At 39.4% G+C, this 13966-nt stretch overlaps 2 protein-coding genes across 2 annotated transcripts in view; both read right to left on the bottom strand.

Moving 5' to 3' along the window:
* The window catches only part of LOC132934687 (facilitated trehalose transporter Tret1-like), a 36069-nt gene that overhangs the window by 1224 nt on the left and 20879 nt on the right, over positions 1–13966 (bottom strand). The window contains exon 4 of the mRNA XM_061001009.1: positions 288–1115. Within this exon, the coding sequence (XP_060856992.1) occupies positions 288–1115 (828 nt within the window). The remainder of the gene's footprint in view (positions 1–287; positions 1116–13966) is intronic.
* LOC132934688 (uncharacterized) lies at positions 1124–9086 on the bottom strand. The gene has a single exon (XM_061001010.1). The coding sequence runs from the start codon at positions 8964–8966 to the stop codon at positions 7857–7859; it is 1110 nt and encodes a 369-aa protein (XP_060856993.1). The 5' UTR covers positions 8967–9086; the 3' UTR covers positions 1124–7856.

The following is a 13966-nucleotide window of genomic DNA, read 5'->3' as shown; positions in this document are numbered from 1 at the left end:
GCACACATAATTTTTTTTATCTTCTGTAAACTCGATTTTTCAACGAACCAACTACAAGACTGAAATAATATTTACTGTCTTCACATTTTCATTCATGTTGGTAAAATCAGTGTCAGCTGAGCGGGACATTACCGCTTGTACATGGTGTAATTACCGCAGAGACAAAACGAGTTGGCTCAGAACATACAAATATATACTAACTCACAAAATCACTCTCACAAAAACATTGCCTTTCATATTAATATGGAAGATAAGTATAAGATTATAATATAATTATTATACGACACCTTTGACGGCCATCGGGAACACCTCTCCGCAAATGGTCCATGGCAACGGGAGCATGGCCAATAAGGCGAAGAACACGTACGCGATGAACGCTACGATGAGCACTGCGCCGTACGGAGGCGAGGCCACGTCCTTGTACATACGCATGTAGATAATGACGATGGCCAGCGACAGGGCCATGCCGCTGCCGGACACGACGACCAGCGTCTTCCGGTGGACGTGGTGCAGCATGGAGTAGACCACACTACCGGTGACGCGTGACAGGGACAGAAACGCGGTAACGGTGATGCCATCCCACTGGACGCGGCAGTCGTGTAGCACGTCCACAGAGTAGAACAGCATCACGTAGAACCCGCTGCCCTGCTGGCAGATAAAGAATAGCGTGGTGATCAGGGCAGGCTTCCAGACGGACGGGCCGGTGAACAGCGTCCAGTACGCGACCGGGGTCGGTTTGCCCGTGGCCGCGTGTCCGTCCGCGCCGCACAGGTGATCGTCGCCGTTGACCGCCAGCGCGGTGACCGGCGCCGCCGCCGGGACGGTCACCGCGGCCGGTTCCATGCCCAGCCACGCCTCGGCCGCGTCCGCTTCCCGGGACCGGCCACGGGTCCGGAGCCACATGGGTGTCTCCGGCACGAGGAACAGTGCCGCGCAGTTGACGGTGCTGGCTACGAACAGTATCAGCGACACGGTCTGCCATTGGAAGAACATGGACAGCACGCACTCGGTCATCATGCCAGCGCCCACAAATATGGTGACCACCGAGAAGTAAAGCGGCCGGTACTGAGTGGGGCACACCTCGGCCAAGTACAAGTACACGCATGTTCCTGAACCTGCGGAATGAACGGATCGTAGTTTTAGCGATAGCTGGTAAACAAGTTAACTGCACGAGTCCAGGGCTTAATAATTGGTTCACAAAATTCGAAACCATAACATAATAATTATTTGATTTCACGCACAAGTTTTAAAACTTATTGTGTTGCTTGAATTGCTACCTGTAACTTATATGAAAAAAATAATGTGATGATAATACTGTTATCATAATTCATAAAATAATATTATTGAGTTTGTTTGCGCCGGCGATCCTGTATTCCGGTTGTCGCCTGACACACGGTCCTCGGGATGTTTGTGGGTAGGGCAAATGTTTAATAAATAACAAAGTTTGTATAAAGGGTGAATATATTATACTTATGTATTAATATTCTAAATAAACACAAGGGCACATGACATAATGATATTCTATACACAAGGTCTGATGGGGGATCACCCACTGGCCTGCGCAGCTGCTGCCAGATGCGGACTTGAGATGATGACTTGAGATGGCGTGGCTGAACTGCTGGATATCTCGGCCGTCGTAGTACGGACACGATCGTGTGTACCGGACTGTTGCGGATCAACGCTCACGAGCGAGTGAGTAATGTGGCGAAGCTGCCGACAACAGCCAAACCTCTTGTGGAGCAACGGATTTGGTTGCACGTAACGGTTAAACGAAACGTGACAGTCTGTATAGCAACAGTAGTAACACGTCGAACAACGGGGCTTTAAATATTAATCCAATATCACTGGTAATGGCCATCGAACACGAGCGGTAACGAGCTAACCACAAAAACGTAGTTTTGGAGCAAAAACTACGTAGACACCGGAGCAAGATAGAGAATACTGACGGGTTCACCGGTGCCAAACACCGGTAACGGGGACCACGACAGTCTGGCCAACATTGCAGCCAATGGCGCGTAGCGCCCACGAATCAGGTTGTCGTGGCGGTCAACCCGGCGGAAACTCCGTGATCAAAAGGGTCCAACATACTCCCCCTTGCAAGTTCCAGCGAGCTTGCCACAGAATCTTCGATCCACCATGATGTAGGTGGCGGAGCAAGTTACTACTTGAACAGAGCAGTTGAGCAGTTGAACGGAGCAGTTGAGCGGTTGAACGGAGCAGTTGAGCAGTTAAACGTAGCAGTTGAGCAGACCAGAGCAATGATCGGGTTTTAACAAAGGGACAACATCATTAACAGTCTTTTTTTTTGCAAAGAAATAAAATAATTTAATTACACGAGCAATCGCTAGAGCGTTAGCTGAACTAATATCACAATATTTAACAATAGGAACAAGAATTAATTAATATCACATACAAATATAATATTCAGTCTTTAGTTACATTTTTTTTTTTATGAAAATACTACTGACAGTTTAATACCTGCAAATACAACAAGAGGAAACACAATAAAAAATTACCATACCTCACACCGGTTCCCGAAGCGGAGCAGCCGACGTAACATCTAGTAGCAGGCGTGATGTTGCCTGCTAAGATAATTAATTATTTACATAATGAGCGTAGCAATTACATACAAATATAAAGTGCAAATTGATACAGGATACAGGAGCTAGGGGTATCTCAATATCTACGGATCTGTGGGTAGAGGTACTAGTTTCACCACTGGTCTAGTAAACACGCCCTGTTTAGTAATGAGTAGAGCTCGGATTTATATGTATTTATACAACAGAAATATGTACATAAATATGTGCTTAAGAATTCAAAAGATGTATTATAAAAAAAAAAAAAATAATAATAATAATAGGTAATAATTAATAATATAATAAAATGTACCTAATTAAAAATTTATATTTATCAAATTATATTGATAACAATTAAGAGTATTTATTTTTAAATTTTCGAATCCAAAAGATCGTCGATATTGTCGTAAAATTTTAATAATTATTAATAATAAAATAGAATGTAATAAAAAAATGTATATTTATCTAGTTATCTAATTATCTTGATTACAATTAATAATAACGTTCACTATAAAATTTTCGAATTCAAAACATCGTCGATATAATAATATATAGTCATGATATCCTTTCAATCATTCTGAACTCTGAAGAAAAGACCTTATAACAGTATAATTGTCTAAATATGTGAGAAAAAATTGAATAATTGTGAAATATGTAAAAACATTTATTTATGACAAAATATGTAAAAATATGTAAAATCAAATATAGCTCGTTTTATCAAAAATCTTGTGAAACAAATTTATCACTTGCCAAAATTAGTTTATCATGTCGCAGAGAAAATATGTATTTACATATAAACCCGAGCCCTAGTAATGAAATTAGCCACCCGTTCCACCTTATCGGTTCCTGGATACACCTCGATGATTCTACCTAGTGGCCACGATAGCGGAGGCGCATCATTTACCTTAACGATAACCATAGTACCAACTTCGAGATTGGTCTCAGCCTTCGTCCACCTACCTTGAGCTTGGAGGGTGTTTAAATATTTCTGAGACCAACATCGCCAAAAGAACTGAAAAGACAGCTGGAGGAGCTTCCAGCGGTTCTGCAGTCCCATTTACGCGCTGGTAATAGCAGGTTCTGGAATGGACATCAGAGAACGATCAACTAAGAAATGACCGGGCGATAAGCACTCCAGATCATTTTGGTCAGATGATGCTGGTACTAGAGGACGCGAATTCAAGGCAGCTTCTACCCTACACAAAACCGTTGTGAACTCCTCCAACGTCCAAATTTGGGAATTCATACCCTGAAGAAGTAAAGACTTAACTGACTTTACGGCGGCTTCCCAAATTCCTCCAAAATGGGGAGCACCCGGAGGGTTAAAATGCCATTCGCACGCAATATGACCCGATAACTGATCCCTACTATCCGGATGATTGACCAATTGTCACAGCACCGACAAAGTTGGTGCCACAGTCCAAATAGATCGAAAACGGTAGACCACGACGAGCCACGAATCTATCCAACGTTAGCAGGAAAGCCTCAGTCGAAAGGGCAGACACTGGTTCTAAATGCACCGCTTTGGTGTTCATACAAACAAACACAGCAATGTAGACCTTCACGATACGAGCCTTTCGCAGGCTTAGCTCCTTCATTTGCAAAAGGCCTGCATAATCTATACCAACTGACGAAAACGGATGAGCTTCTCAAATCCTAAACCCTGGCAGAGCAGCCATGATGGGCTGTGGATTATCAGCTGATATTTTCGCACATATCACACACTTGCGGATCACCCGATGAGCTATCAGGCGAATTCCAATGACCCAAAATCGCTGTTGAACCAGAGCGATGAGAACCGTGGTTGAGCATGACATGCATAAAGATGCCAATGACGAGTGATCAGAACCGCTAAATACGACTCCTTCGTAACCAACATAGGATGCTTTCGATCTTCTGACCAATTCGAATTCTGCATACGACCGCCAACGCGGACTATGCCGTCTAGATCCAAGGTCGGGCAAAGACGAGCTAGTGTCTTGGACTGAACCGGGCCCCCCGACGCAGACCGCCTACTAATTGGTTAGATAGCACTCCTGAGCACACCTAACGATCGTGTGTACAGCCTCATCCAATTCAGCCTGTTTCAAAAAACCTAACTCGACCGTTTTCCTTTGACACAACATAATGAACCGACGTACCTGAGCTACCACGTGGATCATCTGGTGAAAGGAGGAAAACCGAATAAACCATTCGCGTGGAGGATCTTTTTGGGTCAATAAACACACTGGTTTAACTTCCGGCAACTCTTCCAATTCTAAGCACGGGATATTCTTAGACCAGGCTTCGACTGGGGATTGTAAAAAGGTCGGACCTCACCAATAGAGCGTGCATCGCTTAAGCTTGTCAGGAAGGATACCTCGAGACACGCAGTCGGCCGGATTATCCTCTGATCGAACATGTTGACAGTGGCAAACGGGTACTGCAGACTGAATCTAATGTATCCTGTTTGACACGAACGTCTTAAACGATGTATGCGGTATGTTCAACCAAGATAAAACGATGGACGAATCAGACCATGCAAAAACGTCCTAAATTCCCAACTGGAACTCTAGAATGCGTTTAAGCCTGGCTAACCACGATGCAAAGAGGAATGCACCACTCAACTCCAGTCGCGGTATCGTCATGGTCTTCATTGGGACCAACTTAGTTTTGGCACCCAGGAGGTATGTAGCTGTAGCTCCGGATGTATCAGTCACACGGAGATACACTACAGCCGCATATCCCTTCTCGGGGGCGTCCCAATCAACCTGTGCGAGCCACAGACGTTGCATGATCGTCTTTGCATAGAATATCGTTGGTGACCGCATACCTAGCGGGTCAAAAATCCTGGAGATCATAGACAGCACACCTCGTTTTGTGAGAATCAATTTGAAGTTGTTGACGGTAAAAGAAAAATAGTCCATATCATGGTTCCACAATATGCCTAACACATGCGTTGCATTATTCTGTTCAAATATCAACGGACTTCCCGAACGATCTTCCGGATTCAGATGAGCCAACAGCTCCGAAGTGTTACTAGCCCATTTCCTTAGTTGTAGGCCGGATTTGACAAGAGTCTTGATTAGATTAGACTGCAGAACTTTGGCAGCTTCCAATGACTCTGCGCCAACACATATGTCATCCATATATATTTGGTTATACAACGCTCCCTTCACGTCTGGCTGATCTGCGCATTCAGTATCAGCGATATAACGGAGAACCCGCAGGGCTAAATAGGGAGCACTATTTCCCCCATACATAACAGTATTAAGGGCATACTCCTTTACAGCTGCTTAAGGCGATTCCCGCCTCAGAATGTACTGATATCCTCGGTATTGCAGCAGTACCTCAATCTGGCGATACATCTTACAGATGTCCGTTGTGAATGCTACCCTATGCACCCTGAACCCAACCAGAACATCAACAATGTCTTGTTGCAGCTTAGGGCCAACTAGCAGGCACTGGTTGAGGGATACCCCCGAATGACACTTCGCCGATGCATCAAACACCACCCGCAGCTTGACATCTTCCCCTTCAACCTTCTGGATCGCATGATGAGGAATATAATACTCTCCGGAATCTTCAGCCCGAGTCATGTGGCCGAGTTCCTCATACTCGGATATGAACTTGCGGTAGGCTGCATATAAAATATTATCCGCCGCTAACTTCCGCTCTAGAAGCAGAAAACGATTATGGGCAACCTTCCGGGAGGCGTATTTACGGATACTACTCGAGACTGGCCAATAGATCCCGAATTCAGTTAGGGTTCGTAAAACAAATTTATTTTACGGATACTACTTGAGTCTGGCCACTATGTAATATACCGCTATACTCAAATAAAGGCACATGTAATTTACCGCTATATTATGAATCTATCTAAATTTATTCTAATTTTGTTGATAGGTTAAAAATAGGTATGTAAAAACAATATTATTAACAGTGTATTTGCGACTATATCTATAAAAAAATTAACTTATAATCTAATATGTAGAATGTAGATATATTACAATAATTTTAATAACGTTCATATACTAGTATTATTTAAATGTCTGTATTTTTTGTCTACGATATCTACATCCTTTCCTAGATAAGCAAATAAATAATGTAGAATGTAGTGTCGTGTCGAGTGAAAAGTAAATGAAACAAACGCAATTTAAATCGACAAAATTCGGAATTGAACACGACACCTATTAAGTGTTTAATGTAGCATTAACCCTTTCAGACAACAAAACACCCCGACAAAGGTTCAAATAAAATAAAATAAAGGAAACTATATTAAATCGTCTAAGAATAGGCCACACTTTCATCACACATAGGCATCTTATGGAAAAAAATGATCCCCCCATATGCGAAATGTGTGGAGTGGACCTCACAGTAAAACATATTATTACTGAATGCCGAAAATATCATGACATGAGGAAAAAATACGACATATCTCAACAAATCGGAGAAGCATTAGGACCTGACACCCAATCAATCCGCAACATCATACAGTACATAAAAGAAATCCAGCTATACAACCTAATTTAAGACCTTTTCCACAGGATATATAATATGAAATTTTAAATATTTTTAAATTACTGTAAATTGTAAACTAATGGCCACAGAAGCCGATGTTTTATTAGATTAATAAAAAAAAAAAAAATAAAATAAAGGAAATAAATAAAAACTTGGTAAAAATTCATTTTATTATTTTATAACAATATAATATAATATTCTTAATTGGACATTAGTAGGCATTCAAAAATATTATTAATGAGATTTCGCATGTGGCAAATTGTTTAGTAAATTTTTACCTAGACTTCGATCCATCTGTTTTTTTCTTTGCTTGAAGTTTTGTTCTTTTGAAGACGGTCGTCCTGCTTGGATGCGTTTAGCACCAGAAGTTATTAGTCGTTTGCGCCTGGATCTGGAAGTTGGCTGTGTTCCGATAAGATTTGCACGACGAAGTTTATTGAAATTAAAATCAACCAAATCAGATAATGATGTTATTTTTTCCAATTGTTTGTTAAACTGTTTTATATTTTTGAGCATCAAACTGTTAGGGTTACTTTGAGCAATGTTTTTTATTCGGTCGATGTTATTTTGTAATACATTGATTTCTAAATTTAAATGTTGTCCATAGTCATTATTTTTCATATTTTGCGTTTCATGTTCAGTTATACTTTCATCAGTTGGTAACATAGAATTGAAAAAAGTTGACATGTTTTCTTCAGAAGTTTTTTCCCGCTTGGAATTATTAGTAGAAACGATATCATTTGCGAGGTCCATTGGTTCCATAAATGTATGATCGAAATCTTAACCTTGCTGGTTACCTAATTCAATTCTATGTTTCGTTGATAAATTTACAATATTTTCGATGTTAAATCCATTCAACTGTATGGCACAAATATGTTTACAAAATTTACCTCCTTGACCAAACGCACATTCACAGTGTTCAAATCCATCATAAACTTTAACTGTATAATATATATCATTATTAGAATGGGATGACACTTTATAAGATGTGTTATCGATCTGAATCACTTTTAAATCATTTGCTTTGTCACAAAATGAATTATATTGAATTTCTGGCTTTGTAATTCTATATGACGCAAATTTAATTAGACGTCTTTTATGATAATTTTCTAATACCTTAAATATAAAATCTACCAGTGCTGCCGCATTAAATGCCTTACAACGTTCCAGTACCACATCCTTAAAAATTCTTGTAGATGATTCGATTATATTATTTGTGTTGTGACCGTAAGTTGAATATGTTTGTCGATAGCAAATTGCCCATTTGTTCATTCTGCTTCTTAATGACTTCATATGTTTGGAAAATTGTTCATGGTCATCATTACATAATTCATCCATTCCTCTTTTAGCTTCTACTTCATCATGAGAAAAAAGGACTGTTCTAAATTTAAGCATTTTAGCCTGCCTTTCAGATTTTTCTATTTGATATTTACTCTCCCACAACCATCTCCACAAAGCCTGACAAACGTGAAATGCGCACAGTAGTAAAGTTGATGCTGGAAAAGCAGCTTTTAAAGCTTGCCGTTCTGCAGAACTATCATCAGTCATAAATAATGATGGCTGTAATTGTCCATAAAATGCAATTTTACCTAGACATTTTTTTAATAAACTGAATGCTCGTAAGTAATCTTCTTTTGTTTGCTGCTTATGTATCACTACCCCTAAAGGAATGCCACCTACTTTTGACGCACCAAAAAAAAATGTTATGGTAGAGTTACCTTGATCACAACTGCTGCTAGAATCAACGAATACTATATCTTTCGAAAATGAATAACTATGGGCCCTTTTCATGATGGGAGTTACTATTGCAATTGTAAGTGGATTTTCTTCAATTTCAATAAATCCTCCATTTTCTTCAAACATCGACTTTTTTATAAAAGGACTTTGCATACTCCTGTATCACTTCTATCCCCAAAATGAGTTGACCTACATTAGAAGAAATATGTAGGTACAGTAATTATAATGCTGATAATTATAACCTAATATAAATCAATAAAATATTTAGCATATAAATCTTCCTATATGATCTATAGACAATATTATATAATAAATGTAGCATAGCCGTCCTAAATAAGGGAGGGGGGAGCAAATGGAGCAAGTGCCCTAGTGCGTACGAAGTATTACGAATTTAAAATACTATAAAACAAAAATAATCTGATTTATTTCAGAGCATATGATGTTAGTATTAAGTACACAAATAAACAATTTGATCTGAGGTAGGTTTATTGATTATTTAGGTCTAGTTTTGTATAACTCGTTGCCTTTAAATATTGAAAAATATATTTTTGATCATTTCACTTTAAAATCTAATAATATTAAGTACATTAAAAGAATGGTTAAACATTGTTTATTGATCGAATTTGTGGAAATATTTATGATATATTTGGATTTTAATTAAAAATATTATAATAGTTTTTATTTATTTGCTTATCTAGGAAAGGATGTAGATATCGTAGACAAAAAATACAGACATTTAAATAATACTAGTATATGAACGTTATTAAAATTATTGTAATATATCTACATTCTACATATTAGATTATAAGTTAATTTTTTTATAGATATAGTCGCAAATACACTGTTAATAATATTGTTTTTACATACCTATTTTTAACCTATCAACAAAATTAGAATAAATTTAGATAGATTCATAATATAGCGGTAAATTACATGTGCCTTTATTTGAGTATAGCGGTATATTACATAGTGGCCAGACTCAAGTAGTATCCGTAAAATAAATTTGTTTTACGAACCCTAACTGAATTCGGGATCTATTGGCCAGTCTCGAGTAGTATCCGTAAATACGCTTCCGGGAGCCAAGGAAGGACTTCACTGATTGGCCTGAACGAAAAGGCAGAGGAACAGAGAACCGACCCTGGGAATCTCTGCTGATTTCCGAGTTGAACAACTCTTCGCACAACAACTCTTCTCTGAACTGCTGCGGAGCAGCTTCCGGTTCCTCTACCGATCAGAACCTTTCCATGAGTGTCTCCATAGAAGATACCAAGGACACCAACATAGACTAAGCACCAATGTCTGGATGTTCTTGTACCGGGCGAATCAGGACCCAACCGAAGACCGAGCTGTACACCGATGGGATCCCTGGACCTAACGAACTGCTTTTGTCTTTCCAGACTTGTGGAAAGATGTCGGCGCCAATGAGCATATCGACTGGAGCTGGTTTATCAAAACTTGGAATTGCCAGAGTCAAGTGGCTACACCTGGCCCGGACTTGAGATGGTAATTGCCGAGCTAGCATGTCGGTTGTGATCGACGACAGCACCCAAGGCCTAACACTGATTGACGGCGTAGGGCAATCCCGCGGCTGGATCGTTAGCTGAACAACGCCATGTACATCCGGTACCTTCTGACCAGACAGTCTTGTGACTGGCACTGTCCAACGCGAGGGTTTCAGTCCCAAACGAACACAGCAGTTTGATGTTATCGCACTTATCTGCGGAGCCGATCCAGAGCTGTCCCTAGTAGCACCGTTGGGGATTGTTGTCTACCTAGCATGGCGGTGATGGACTGATCGTCTTCGAATTCGAGTCGCGATGTAGTTATTCATGAAGAAGGACACTTAAACGACCTATGACCTTCCCCGAAGCAAACTATGGACAGACGATGAGTGCATACGAGCTTATATCGATCATCGATAGACAAGGCCTTGAATTTCGAACGGTTGGCTAACTGGTGAGCACCAGAACACAAGATGCACTTCACGGATTCCGACCTTGCTTGGGACGGTTTGGACGAGGTTGGTTTAGCAGATTTAAGCTGAATGATTAGCGGCTACTAAGGTTGTCTTCGCATCTCGTCAGAAGGCAGGTTTCTTGATGCTGGCCGGCTTGGACGAGCTTCCGGACGGCTGAACACCAGCATTTTCGATAACCTGGATCCTTGTCTTGACAAACTTGATTACACTCTGGATCGATGGGTACTCTTCGGTGTTCTCAGACTCAAACTGACGCCTAGAGAACGTAGGTAAGCACCGAGCAGCCAACAAGAATAACAAGAACAACGCTAAATCGGGAATCTGAAGCGATTCCAAGATAGCAATATTTTCATAAAAAACCGATAGAAACCTCTGCAGAGCAGCATGATTCTCTGAACTTGCGACAGGAGAAGTTACCAATTTGTCGATTATTGACGACGCCAACCTACGCGGTTTGTCATAACACTCGATCAGCGCAACCCAGGCAAGAGTAAAAGACTTATTTGATATCGAAAAACCTTTGATCACTTCTTGAGGATCAGGGTGAAGGCACCCTACCAGATAATAAAATTTGGTAACATTAAGAATTTTATCATTATTGGCAACCAGATTGCTGAACAAATCCCTAAACGCTGGTCAGTTATGACATTCACCATCGAAATATATGCATCATGTATGTAACTTTTTTCACAACTCGTGTGTTTACGCTCTGTGTTCGGTTTTTGTTTCCTTTGGAAATAATTAACCGTTTTTTACGTTTTTAAGCTCGTTAAGTTTATAAAAAGTGCGCGGATGACTGGTGTCGTTGTTGAGTCAGTCTTCCTAATATTTCTTCACTTAATGTTAGTTTTTTAATTCTGTTATACTACGTGAACGTGAAAAGGTAAAACCAAATAAATTCACTTTATCAGTTAATTACGGCTTATCGACTAAAGATAAGTAGCGGCGTCCTGCGTCTGAATTTTTCTCGATTAAAACACGGCACGTGTCAAGGCCAACACATATAGCTGCTTTTAGCGTCGGGTGTAATTTAATTGGACTATCTACATTTTCAAAGGCGTCTTATTTTAATTAATTTTGATTATTTGCTTATTAGTTAAACTATTAGTCGTTTAACGGAATGGCCCAAAGTAATGATCCACTTTCTACTGAACTGAATAAGTGGACAAAAAACATGCTCGTTGACTTCATTATTACTCAATCACTACCTACTGGTGTGAAATTGAGTGAGGAATTGTCAACATTCTTAAAAGGATCTTCTTCTAACCCTACATCGCTATCTTTTGAGAACTCATTAAATGTGGCCACTATTCTTCAATCTGTTGTCGATGAGCTCAAATCTGTAGCACTTAGTAACTCTAAGTTACATGATAAGCTAAACCGTCTCAATATGACTGCTAAGGTTACCACTTCTCCTAATTTAAATACTGGTTCAAACAATCTACCAACTACTTTACTCTCCAAGCTGAATGTGGATACTCATTCTAGACAGCCTGAAATCCAATCGACTACTAGTTTATCCTCGTCCATAAAATCAAAATTTATCGTTGGCTCTCATAAAAGCGTATCCTCCAAGTTGTCTTCAGTGCCGGTGCGGAGGCATATTGATATCTTTGTCTCAAGACTTGCGCCACTTGTAACGACCACTATGCTTGAATCTGAATTGTTCAATAGCTACTCAGATGTGACCATAAATAAATTAGTGACAAAACACCCATCATATTCTTCATTCCATGTGCGCCTGCCTGCGGAGAAGCTTGATGAAGTCCTCGAACCTACATTCTGGCCTGATGGCGTAATGGTCAAACGCTTTTGGGGTCGTCTTACGCCCGAGATGATTCTAACTGACACTCCAAAAAACTAATTTCTTCATGTATGCCTATCTGTGATCCTCCTGTTGATATACACGCTTATAATTATAATAGTAAGGATTATTGTTTATGTAGTGATTTATGTACTTGTAACCATATTCTCTTAGGTTTTTATCAAAATTGCCGCGGGTTAAGAACCAAACTAAGTAATTTAAAATGTAATGTCGCTGTTTTTGATTATGTTTTTATCTGTTTCACTGAAACATGGCTATGCGACAGCTTCTATGATAGTGAACTTGGTCTATCCAACTACATCATTTATAGATGTGATAGAAATAGTTTAACAAGTAATTTTTCTAGAGGTGGCGGCGCTCTCATTGCCATTCGTAGTGACATAGTATCTAATTTAATTTACACTCCAGCTACTAATGTTGAACATCTATTTGTTAAACTTAGTTATAATAACATCAACTATGTAGTGTGCTCAGTGTACTTTCCTCCTAATTGCCCGCTTTCTGCTTATGAGTCTTTTATTTCCGCTGTACAATCTGTTCTTCTCCTTCATCCAGAATGTGTATTCATTTTTTGTGGTGACTTCAATTTGCCAGATATTATATGGTCCAACGATGATTTTGGTTTACTTTACAATACGGTTTCTAATCCCAGAGTTCAATGTATCCCTGATGCATTTGCGTTCTTTAACTTTTTCCAACTAAATGATATTCAAAACTCTTTTGGTGTTGTCTTGGACCTTGTGTTCTCCAATGATAACAGAATCTATATCTCAAGTCGTTATTCAGACGTTGTGCCGTGCGGTTCTCGTGGAACTTTATCTTTTCAATTAACGATTTAATTAATCTTGTTATCATAATTTATTTTAGTCTTAACTTTATTTAACATTTACGGTTTAAGTACTTTTGTTATTATAACATTTAATTATTCTTTTCACAATGTCCACTTCAACCAATGAAACGCTTGATACCAATGAGGCTCTCAAACAAATTTTGGATACGGTGAATGAACTTAAATCCACCCAAAATAAAATCATTGCATCTATCAATTCATGCCGGGAATCTAACAAAACACAGGAAAAAAAGTATGTTATTATTGAGTCAAAATTAGATACCCTATCAAATCAACTAGCTGAAGTTATTTCTGAAAATAAAACCTTGAAAGCTAAAATTGAGCAGATCGAAGGCAAAATAACAACTTTAGAAACTGCGGCTTCTCCTGGAACTAACGTTGAATCAGTTTACTCTGAACTTATGGACCGTCAATCTCGAGCACGTAATATTATATTTTTTAATATACAAGAATTTAATTCCTTACCTTATCAGTTAACTGACACTCTTACTGTTGATGAA

The sequence above is a fragment of the Metopolophium dirhodum genome, chromosome 1 (genome assembly GCF_019925205.1).
Source record: "Metopolophium dirhodum isolate CAU chromosome 1, ASM1992520v1, whole genome shotgun sequence".
NCBI lineage: Eukaryota > Metazoa > Arthropoda > Insecta > Hemiptera > Aphididae > Metopolophium > Metopolophium dirhodum.
Note: the sequence above shows the minus strand (reverse complement) of the source record. Positions and strands in the feature narration are given on the sequence as shown.